The sequence below is a fragment of the Micrasema longulum genome, unplaced genomic scaffold, assembly GCF_059751315.1.
Source record: "Micrasema longulum isolate JH-2025_06_02 unplaced genomic scaffold, ASM5975131v1 h1tg000578l, whole genome shotgun sequence".
In the NCBI taxonomy this organism is placed as follows: Eukaryota; Metazoa; Arthropoda; class Insecta; order Trichoptera; family Brachycentridae; genus Micrasema; species Micrasema longulum.
Window position 1 is genome coordinate 515,764 of NW_028277774.1, and position 12,616 is coordinate 528,379.

General features: G+C 31.8%; 1 protein-coding gene across 2 annotated transcripts in view; it reads left to right on the top strand.

The window, feature by feature from the left end:
* Positions 1-12,616, top strand: part of nAChRalpha6 (nicotinic acetylcholine receptor alpha6) — a 447,337-nt gene that overhangs the window by 224,275 nt on the left and 210,446 nt on the right. For both annotated transcript variants that reach the window (XM_088228339.1, XM_088228340.1), the window contains exon 2: positions 4,419-4,558. In XM_088228339.1, the coding sequence (XP_088084465.1) occupies positions 4,419-4,558 (140 nt within the window). The remainder of the gene's footprint in view (positions 1-4,418; positions 4,559-12,616) is intronic.

The window sequence follows — 12,616 nt, forward strand, 5'->3', positions numbered from 1 at the left end:
AAGAATAATTATGTTTATGTACTAGTAATTTGTACTGTGTCGCAGCCGGCAGTAGGCACATTTCTATTCGTTTTTGTCATATGTAGTGCTGGGAACCATGTTGAATTTAATTTAAGCCCGTCGTCTTTGTTTATATTATTTGGATGTCTGTGTATTTCAATTGCCTCTTTTATTATTCGTGCACTATAATTACTAGTTTTATGTAGAATTTTTGGTTCAAAGGCGAAAAAATGTCCTGTGTCTATAAAGTGTTCCGCTATTGCGGATTTGTCTGGATGTCCAAGTTTACACGCTCTTTTGTGTTCGTCAATTCTCATCTTTGCTGTGCGCCCTGTTTGTCCAATATACACTTTTTCACATCCTTGGCAACTTAGTTTGTACACGGCTTCAGTTTCCAGAGGATTTTTATCTTTTGGTTTTACTAAATGGTCTTTTATTTTTCCCACAGTCCCAAACGTTGTTGCAATATTTTGTTTTTTCAGCACTTTGGCTATCCTGTCAGTTACATTCTGTACATATGGTAGGTATGCAGTCCCTCTGGTAATATCTTCTTCCTTGTTCTTCTTTGTCCCTTGCGATTTAATAATGTTGTCAATTTGTTTCTTCTTATATCCATTATGCTCCAATGCATGTGAAATTTTGTTGAACTCTTCGCCCTTTTCGGAATCTTCGCATATTCGAGTCGCTCTTGTTAGAAGTGTATTTATTAATCCTCGTTTTTGGGCTGGATGATGATGTGAATCAGCGTGTAAGTATCGATTCGTATGTGTTGGTTTTCTATATACCGTATGCCCAAGACTGCCGTTTGGTTTTCTTTTTACTTCTACATCCAAGAATGGAAGAGAGTCGTTCGTTTGTAATTCCATTGTAAACTTTATCAGAGGATGTAATGCATTTAAATGATCTAGAAAGGTATTTAATTCATTCATCCCATGTGGCCAGACTGCAAAGATATCGTCTACGTATCTCAGCCACACTTTCGGTATAAGAGTTGCTGTATCCAATGCTGTATCTTCAAATTTTTCCATGAAGAAATTTGCTATCACTGGCGAAAGTGGAGAACCCATGGCCACTCCTTCTATTTGTTCATAAATTTCACCTTGAAATGAAAAATAGCCACTTTTAAGGCAATGTTCAAACATATCGCACATGTCTTTTTCATAAATTTCACTCAGAAGAGCCATCGAGTCTCCCATTGGTACATTAGTAAACAGCGATACTACGTCAAAGCTTACTAAAATGTCCTTTTCTGTCACAGATATATTGTTAAGAAGGCTTACAAAATGAGCCGAATCTTTTACAAACGAGTTGGTCTTTCAAGTGAAATAGAAGTATTGGCAAAAGGGTTCAATTATGCCATAACCCCTAAATTTATCCCAGTTGTGGATATCATCTGTGGAGTTGAAGCATCTCTACGCAAATTACCTACGGTTGTAGCGGAAGAAATCCGCCAAGATACGAGTATCATTCTACGACGAGCGAAGCCTCCAATATCGAACTTGTCAACATCTCAACGACAAGCCCTAAAAGAATTACGAAGAAATTCAGACATTGTTATATTACCAGCAGATAAGGGCAATACAACTGTAATATTAAACAAAACGGATTATATACAGAAAATGCGCGTCTTAGTAGAAACATCTACATACAGGAAACTAAAAAGGAACCCAACCGATAAATTTGATAGAAAAACGAGAGAATTAGTGAAAACATCAAAAATACCCAAAGAAGTGCAACAGACACTATTTGTGAAAGCCTCAAGGACACCCTCGATATATGGCCTTCCCAAGATACACAAAAAGGATATGCCCCTTAGACCTATAGTTAGCAATATAGGAGCTCCAACTTACAAACTGGCGCAGTATTTATCGAAACAGTTGCAATCACATACTGGAAAGACCAACTCGTTTGTAAAAGATTCGGCTCATTTTGTAAGCCTTCTTAACAATATATCTGTGACAGAAAAGGACATTTTAGTAAGCTTTGACGTAGTATCGCTGTTTACTAATGTACCAATGGGAGACTCGATGGCTCTTCTGAGTGAAATTTATGAAAAAGACATGTGCGATATGTTTGAACATTGCCTTAAAAGTGGCTATTTTTCATTTCAAGGTGAAATTTATGAACAAATAGAAGGAGTGGCCATGGGTTCTCCACTTTCGCCAGTGATAGCAAATTTCTTCATGGAAAAATTTGAAGATACAGCATTGGATACAGCAACTCTTATACCGAAAGTGTGGCTGAGATACGTAGACGATATCTTTGCAGTCTGGCCACATGGGATGAATGAATTAAATACCTTTCTAGATCATTTAAATGCATTACATCCTCTGATAAAGTTTACAATGGAATTACAAACGAACGACTCTCTTCCATTCTTGGATGTAGAAGTAAAAAGAAAACCAAACGGCAGTCTTGGGCATACGGTATATAGAAAACCAACACATACGAATCGATACTTACACGCTGATTCACATCATCATCCAGCCCAAAAACGAGGATTAATAAATACACTTCTAACAAGAGCGACTCGAATATGCGAAGATTCCGAAAAGGGCGAAGAGTTCAACAAAATTTCACATGCATTGGAGCATAATGGATATAAGAAGAAACAAATTGACAACATTATTAAATCGCAAGGGACAAAGAAGAACAAGGAAGAAGATATTACCAGAGGGACTGCATACCTACCATATGTACAGAATGTAACTGACAGGATAGCCAAAGTGCTGAAAAAACAAAATATTGCAACAACGTTTGGGACTGTGGGAAAAATAAAAGACCATTTAGTAAAACCAAAAGATAAAAATCCTCTGGAAACTGAAGCCGTGTACAAACTAAGTTGCCAAGGATGTGAAAAAGTGTATATTGGACAAACAGGGCGCACAGCAAAGATGAGAATTGACGAACACAAAAGAGCGTGTAAACTTGGACATCCAGACAAATCCGCAATAGCGGAACACTTTATAGACACAGGACATTTTTTCGCCTTTGAACCAAAAATTCTACATAAAACTAGTAATTATAGTGCACGAATAATAAAAGAGGCAATTGAAATACACAGACATCCAAATAATATAAACAAAGACGACGGGCTTAAATTAAATTCAACATGGTTCCCAGCACTACATATGACAAAAACGAATAGAAATGTGCCTACTGCCGGCTGCGACACAGTACAAATTACTAGTACATAAACATAATTATTCTTTCCTACAAAACAAGAAATGTGCCTACTGCTGACTGTGACACGGTACAAATTACTAGTACTTAAACACATACATTTCTCTATAAAACACACAGTTTTCCCTGAAGATGGCTCCTGCAATGGTAGCCGAAACGTCGGATCAAATCCAACATACACGGTATCACCCAAAAAAGATACATAATACAGTTAATTATTAGTTTTAAAAAAAATAAGTAAAGAACAATCAAATAATTCTTTATACTCATAAGAGATATATAAATATAAAATTCTTCACTTCGTGTGTATGTGTATGGAAAAATTTTGATGATTTTTTTTGTGTGGTTAGTGAGTCTTTGGATGGTTTAGATTCACAATTGGACCCGGTAGGTGGCGCTGTAATCTGTAATAAATAATTAATTAAAATAGTAGGAGACAAACCAACGTTCGGGTAGGACAACGTCATACATACACCTAAATGCATACACATATACTCGTATACATACATAAAAGATACACAATTTGATTAATGTAGGCGAAACTTCATGATTGTTTTTTTTTTTTTTCAACATCCAGTAAGAATCTCCAATCCACGGCATACATCAACCTCTGTCTTCTTGCGACCAATATCATGGAAGAGAGAGGTCAAAACTTTCGTCAACTTGATAACACTCCCCCTTTTCTATAATTCTGGCAAAAAAATATAGACCTTTTAACCAACGTAATGGTATTGCCCGTTTACAATAATCTAATGAAGTAGAGCTCCTTCATCAATTTATTTACATTATATTAATAATTGGGTATCATAGTTCACTATTTACTATGGAACATCTTGTAATTATTCCACGCCCAAATAACTGGAACATGTCATATTTACGTTGAACAAACAGAGTCTTCAATCACCGTAATTCAAACACTCAAAGAGACGCTGTAATTATCTTGTTCTTAGAAGTCCTATTTCTTGGTTTGAACAATACGAAATAAGACAAATACTGGTTAATGTCCAAACAAACATAACGTTAAATTTTTTGATCTTGTTTTTCTCGGTACTCAGCATGTCAAACATGTTCATATGTCCACCAGTTTTGTGTTTTTGTATTAAGGTATTTAAAAACGCATAAAATTAATTTCACCAGAAAATAAAATAATTGTCTAGTTTGCTTTCGAAAGAAAAGAAAAGAAAAAGTGTGTCTAGATGACTGTCGTCAAATTGATGTATTTTTTGTTGTTTCAGGGTCTGAAGGGGGTCCTCACGAGAAGCGATTACTGAACAATCTTTTGGCCACCTATAACACCCTGGAGCGGCCTGTTGCCAACGAATCAGAAGCTCTTGAGGTCAAATTTGGTCTTACCCTGCAGCAGATCATCGACGTGGTAAGTCAAAACAATTCGAACTAAAAATAAATTTACCCTCACAACAGTGAAGGTTTATTAAATTGTTCGTTTGCTGCAAGAAGTCAGTGAAAATTATTTTTAAGTACTAGTCATACCAATGATGAATTAGTTACTAAACTAGTCTATTTATAACTGAAATAAATTATTTTAATAGATCATATATTTATCAATTTTTGAAAATAAACAAAAAAGGGTTAAATATTATACTGTAATCTGAGAAAAAAACTTAATTATCTAAATCTTAATTTATTAAGTTATTTTTCGTAATTGGAAAATATTACCAAATTTCTAAAATCAGTCAATGTTGATCGTGCTGTATTTTGAAAAATAAATTACAAATTTATTTTTGAATCTACATTTACTTCATACATCTACGTTGTAATTTGTTGTGACTATTCATTAAGATTTTTTCGCAATGTTGCTGGATTTTTTATATTCAAATAAATATAAGACGGTCATAGGTAAAAATAATGTTCAATAAAAATATTTAATAAAAAAAATAGCAATGATGCTTGAAACAACAAATTAAAATAGATGAACTCAATATTACGATTAATTTATTTAAGTCTAACAAATTGCTATATATATGATAGGCTTAAAACATTGATGTTAATGTTATCTACATGAATTTGGTTATATGAGTTAAAAGCATTTTTCAATAAGTTATATCTCAAAACTAAGTTTCTTGCAGCAACCTGACAGTCATACTACCTATATTTTAAGAAACATGATTTTTAAGAGTACGAATAAAGAGTTTGTTAACAATTCTCACTTACACAAGCTAGTTACCAGACGAATGTCTTTGAAGTCATAATGTTCATGATGTAAGTGAAGTAGTGATTAAGCATTTTATTCGATCTCTTTATCATAATACTTTAATAAAAATCATATTTGTTGTACAATGATAACAATGAATTAACAAAATGAAAGTGGCCTGAAAATCAAAAAATTGCAAATTAAAAGTAAATAGGGGTAATTAACTTGGATTTAAATTAAAATATGTAATGTAAAGTCACGCATTTTTAAATGAGAATTGTAATCTTTGACCACGATTAACGTGGTTAATATAATTTATTAAAAAATATACAGTCTAATTTTTTTTAGTATATTTTTATTTCAAATATTTTATCACATTTGTAATTTGGTAAATAATTGATAAAACTTTGTCTTTTCAATTATTAAGGAAAAATTAAGGTTTTTCCTACCCTAATATACATATATTTTTTTAATGTTAAATTTATAAAAATATCTTCTGATTCAAATTTAGAAGTTTATGTTTTTTTGTATTCCAAATACCATGTAAAGATTCAAATAATTTAGAAAATTAAGGTCCAATTATGAATATGTTTTATGAAAAAAAAATAGGTTAAAATACACTGTATTAAAAATACTTAACGATATTGATGTTGCGAAAATTGCTTTCAGATGAAATAAAATATAATTTCTAACTTTAATGATGTAAATATTAAAGTCCATACCCATTTTTAAACAAAAGTAGTAAATTTCGAGTTGTTAAATTTAATTATTATTTAAAATAAATTACCGTCGATAAATTTACTGTAATTTTATATCTAGCGTTGAAGTTATAAATGTAATAAAAAGTTTTGTTTTGTGTTCCTTAACTGGAAGAGTAGATCTATGTGGGTATTTCGGGAACAGTACAAAATCGGGTCCTGTGGCTAGTGTCTCGGACTCACGGACCAAAGGTCCGTGGTTCGAATCCCACTCTACCCCAACTCGATTCCATTTTCTAATAGTGAGTTATTTACAACTCGTTGAAAATGGCCCTCAAAATTAAATATTTGGGTAAATCATAAGAACGCAAATATTTCTTTTTATAAAAAAAAAAAAAAAAAAATTTCTATAAGATAATATTTAAACTTTCTTTCCAACGTCAATCAAAACGTAATTTCCTATAACGGGTAGCCGAGCATGTCAGCAAAAGAAGCTTTGAAGTTTATCATTTAAAATAAAATTAACTGCAGTCACTTCCGTTTTGCCTTTATAAGGCGAAAAACTTGTTTAAAATTTTACGAAGTTAATTTATTTCTAAGTAAACAGGAGACAGTTTGGAGCAGAGGTTTTGCTTGTTTGGTATTTTACGTTGACATAAACTGTTAATTTATTTTCTTGAGTAATTTAATTTATTTTTAGTAAATTTTCCATAGATGAACATTTAACTGGAAAATCAATTCAAATTAAGTGTATTTACGTTAATTAAATTAATATTGTGCATAGACAATGATCTTAAAAAACTATTTACACTTTCAAACCACGTTGTAAATTATACTAATACTATTATTTGCAAATTAATATATCTGATGAGTGCAACAATCATATATTCATGGCCGCAATCATATGCAAATAAATAAATCAAATACAATAAATATTTACACGTGTATTTGCGTTTTTCTTTATTTCAATCATATTTTTGTAATTATAAATCATAGTTTATTCACCTCATTTTACAGATAAAACAAATTAAGGACGTTTGTTTGTTGTTGAAGGACGTATGGACGTATGTTTGTTGTTGTTTGTTGAAATATTTTTCAAAGTTTGTTTTTAAAGGAATTGAGGAAGATTTATTTAAAATCCGACAATTATTTCCAGAAAAGATCGATAAGCATTAAATTATAAAATTTTCCAATTTTACATTAAAATTAATTATTTATTTACATAGTTTGTAGCTTCAAGAAAAGAAACTGAAAATGTCATTGATAAAACATGAAAGATCATCATTGAAAAAACGTTAAAAGTAAAAGTAAGTGTCAATCATCACAAGAAATATGCTCATGATTAAAAGTTTAGTATGTTTGCCGTCCTTAAATTTAATTTTGTGATGGTGGCAGCGCCTCTTTGAAATCCTAACTCATAAATTGTAGGTGAAGTAAGGCAAATGCCTGAATGGGAATGAATCTTTCATGTTTCGCCGGTGTTTACTGCAACTAGGCCACTAAACACTGCAGACCGCAGTGGAGCGAAGCGGCTTGAAAAGTTGAAGAAAAATGCTGCAGGTTCAAAACACTTCTAGATTAGGGAGTGGAATGAATAAATCTACGGGCGAGGGAGAGAAAATACAAGCCCAAAGCACTCCTATTTAATTTAAAGTAATTGGAATGAAAGAATTCACAACCTTACTGCATTGCTGTACCTACAATGAATGGGGATTGCAATTAGTTCCCGCGGGAGCTATGATTTGCGTGATTTTGTTTTTGGCTTTGCACATCACACGGTCGAATACTACGCGATGTTAATTTTTTAGATTTTGTCGAAATATCTTGCAAAATGTCTTCACTTTCTTATGATGCATGGTTTCTAAATGGAAAATTGTAAAATATTACTTTTTTTTGTTGTTATTCATGGAAAAATTTTAGCTAAGCATATGATTTCATTCTTAATGAATTTCATATACATGTTATAAAAAATGTACATTCAGACATAAATATTTTTATATGCTGCCTTAAAATTTTTACAGAAAAATTAAAAACAGACTAAAAAATAACATATTTCTGGCAATAGATTTTCTTTTGATATTTTTTCGTTGAACTTCATTTTATAAGAATAAAAGTAAATAAATAGTTTCATTCCACTTTTATAATTTTTACCAGTGACCGGGTTTTGTCGTGACCAAAATCATCCGACAGGTTGGTCTCGACGAAACCCGTTAACCAGTAAAAATTGCAAACAAAGTTGATGAAAAAATAACGGATCAAATCCAACATACACGGTATCACCCAAAAAAGATACATAATATTGATAACAGTGACCGTGAAAACCTTCGCACCTATTTAAAGTTGATGAAAACTATATTTTTATTCTTATTAGTACGATATTTCTGATAGGGATATTGAACGTTATAAATTTTTAAAAAAAACGACATTATCTTAAGCCATTTTTGTATTAAAATTAACAGCTGAAAAATGATTTATTGATTGATTTGGTGTTTATCCCTTTATTTTATTTTTACAAATATAAAAATAAACATTTTGTGAGAATTTATTGTTTCCCCTTTTTAGATCGTTTTTAAACGAATGTGAGGATTAGATGGATTGAATGTCCTTATATAGTTATATAATTCAAGGTATTTAAGTAAAAAAGAATCTTATTTATTTATTTATTTATTTATTTATTTACTTAAGTTAGTTAATATTATATTGTATATTAACTAATATATTTACAATTATAACAAATACTTATGAACTATAGCATGTACATTATTCGTTATTGTGAGGAAAACCAATAGTAAAGGGCAAGGCTTAAAATTAACATATTACAACAGAGATGAAGAACATTTTAAAGAAGGTAATATAGAAGTCAAGGCATCTACAGGGCTTATGACCTGTCATTGGCTGGTTTAAGTGGCCACTTTACACACTGTGTAACATTCTACATCTATATTCCTTCAATTCTTTCATCTGTTGATGTTTGTGAAGTTTCTTTAAAATGTTCTTCATCTCTGTTGTAATATGTTAATGTTTACAGCTCCCCAGGGAGTTCAATCCAGTCCTTGTCTACAAAAATTTGGACAAACTCAAAATATTGTTGATAAATAAAATTGTTTAGATATTAAAAAAAATGTTACGTTTAAGTTTTATGAAACATTATATGTTAATATGTAGTACTGTAATTAAACGAATATACCGAAAACCACAAACTTTAAAACACAAGCCCAAACATTACTGATATATATTACTGCGGTTAAAATGTTATTATTGTGATGTTGAAAGCTAACAGTGGGATGTAAAACGTATTTCAAGAATAATTACAAAATGTCAAAACAATACGAGCGGGAGATAAAGGAAAAGGCTTAGAATTTCATTGAATAAAATAATTTTCCTCGCGTTTGCATCCGATTTCAATCCTGAACAAACAAAAGCGTGAAAATTTGTTTTTCTTGACAGGTCAGTGAATATGACATTGACGTTTCATATAATTTTTACTGCAATGGTAAAATATTTCTATGGCGGGTGTATCACGAATATTAAATCTGTCACGACTGTCATGAATGTTAATACAATACGTCTTTACGAAATTTTTCGATACCAGTCATATTATATTGAAGGGTTAAATTACCCAACATCAATCTTACGTTACATTGACGGTATGTAGAATTTCACATCACAATGATTTTACATTTTTATATAAATTCCAATTATTCATTTTTAATTTATTGGTTTACACTTCAATTAATTATTTGTATCAATAAACCTTTTTACTCTGCCTTTATTGAATAAAGTTGTATTGAACTAGTACTTTTATAAGTACTAAATGATGAAGTTATTTGAAGGACTTAAACATGTTTTTTGGATACTAAAGAAACGCTTTCGTAGTTGAATGCTATATTAGGCAAGAGCATCTGCATCCTGGCATTTTTTAAAACTTTATTAGAACATAAGCTCCAATGGAGAGTACTTTAAAGGCTATTTATTTTGTTTTTTGTGAAAAATAATTTATTAAATATTTAAAAAATATATTAGTCCGGTTTCTTTTGGGTACCCCCTTGTACGAGGCAAGTTCAGAAAATATGTAAACTGTGACCACAACGAGCTATTTTTTGTTGTTGTTTTTTTAAAGGTTTGCAACAGTGAATGTTAGAGGGGAAACTCCTGATAGAGCGAGCATCGCAGGAACACGGTAGTACGTAAACTCACGTTGTAGTGTCCAGTTGCGTGAAAAATGTCGGTAAGAAATTCTGCTGAGTGCGAAAGTGCGAGCCACGTGCTGTGACCCGCTTCTCCAGGAAGGAATAACACCTACCGATTTTTTTCGTCAATCAAAACGGTTTATGGTGAAGGTGTTATGAACAGAACGAGTTTGTTCAAGTGGCGTAGGGAGTGAAGTAGAGGCAGAACGAATGTTTGTTGCACGGCAACGCCCGTCCTTACACAGCTTTAGCCAAATCGCTCTCTTGGATTAAATTGGTTGGGATGTTTCAAACCATCTTCCGTCTTCCCCTGACTAAACGTCTTCATATTATAATATTTTCATCTTTCTGAAGGCACACGTGGTTGGAATTAAATTTTTAACCAACAAGCAGGTGCAGAAAGAGGTTCTGAAGTAGATGATGGAGCTGGCGGGTGAGTTCTTCGTGAAGCGCATAAAGAAGCTTGTGCCACGGCTCACCACATACATTGAATGGGACGGTGACTATGTGAACAAATAGTCTACAAGCGTATCTACAATAGCTTGTATTATTTTTTTTACGTACAAATTTTCTAAAAAAATATAAAAATCTATTTGAAAATGCCTCGTATGCTAAACCTCGATCATTTCGACACATGGAACTGCTTAGATTAAGATGGACCAGACATGTTCAGCAAATACCTGATTCACGCGTCTTTAAAACACTAATGAGCGGACACTTAAGTGGAAAGAGATTGACGGGAAGAACCGGGCTATGATGTGAGGAGCAGTGCAGTTTTCCAAGTGGTGACTTGGAAGACGGCGGCTGAGAACAGATGGAGTTAAAGGTGAAAGTTGCAGGAAGTCAAAGCTCGATATACTGTTATACTGCCATCAAAAGAATAAAGGCAGTTGTTCGCAAAAGTCATATTTTGAGATATGTTACTTTTAAGTGTTCATCAATACTATGCCAATTAAAAATAAAAATCATGACTAAAAACACATTATATCTATTAATTCTAAAGCATAAGGCCCCTGTGTGTCTTATCTACATCGAGTTTTTACAAATGGATCTCTAAATATGGTTTTATGGAGTAAAAAACTAAATTTAAAAAACACTATGCCGTTTTTTGTACTAAAATATGTTTTGAACTGCTTATTGCTATATATCGGAGCGCTATAAGGGAGAAAAAAAGTATTTTTTTAATAAATTCAAAGAAGAGTAAAAATTCATCAAGTGCCTGCGATCTAATTTATTTACCATTCTCTAATTCTCTAAATTGCGAACAACCATCAAAAATAAAAATATCGTGGCTATATGTAAAACACATTCTTTTGATAACAAAAGCTGTAACAATGCCAACTTACCTTTTATAGTGCACTCGGGTGTAAAACTTTATAGAATGGAAAATATTTCTTTTCAAGAATGTAACAAACTTTGAAAATCAATCCGCCATAATGCCACATATTCAATACCTGCTACAAAATATAGTGGAAAACTTCTGCAGAAATAACAACAGAAATATTCTTACAGGATTCTTTAAAATAAAATCTTTTGTACGATGAAAAATTAATACAATTATAGTTTTTAATAAATGATAAAATTCATTGGTATTTAAAATAACACAAAAGTTGGTTTTATATAAAAATCCCCTTTCTTTAACACAATTTTTAAAGAACATTTTACACTATTTTTTTACGTAGTTTTTTCGTGGTTTTAGAACGACATATTACCGTATTTTGCTGATTATAAGATGCACTTCTAAATTTATCTACCAATTTTTAGAAAAATAATGTTTATTAAACGATGAGACGCACCCCAATTTTCGGTGGAATTTTCAGAAAATGCGCCTTATCATCATATTTTGTATTGTGTATTCACTTCCAGTGGTGCATAGGGTACTGCAATCGTTCTCCAATTTCAGTGGTTCGCGATCTTTCTTGTTTCTTGACACGTCAGGTGTTCAGACAACTCAGTCTTAAGTTTGAGACCCCAGTCCAGTAATAATGAAATATCGCAGTGTAGAATCACCTTGTAAATAAATATTTCACGTTCATTCTGCCGAGATAAGAACTCAGGGCCTTAAACGTGGTAAGCGAACATGCCAACCTCTGTCGATTTTTTCTAGGTTTTACATAATGATGGCTATCGAGTCGACTTGCTTGCTAGAGTTTTAGTTCTATTTTACGCACCGTTCTGGATTCTTACAAAACTAAATAAGGAAAATAACTAATATTAAACAATTTACTTCCTAATGGAGATACAAAAATGTATTTTTGATTATTTTATTATTTTTTTGTATATTTATAAATCATATAGTAAAAAGCATTTTAGAAATAATAATACAAATCACATTCCCAGGAGTTACAACTCTATTCTGAACTTTATTTTTTTTTATTTTTTTAAAAGCACTT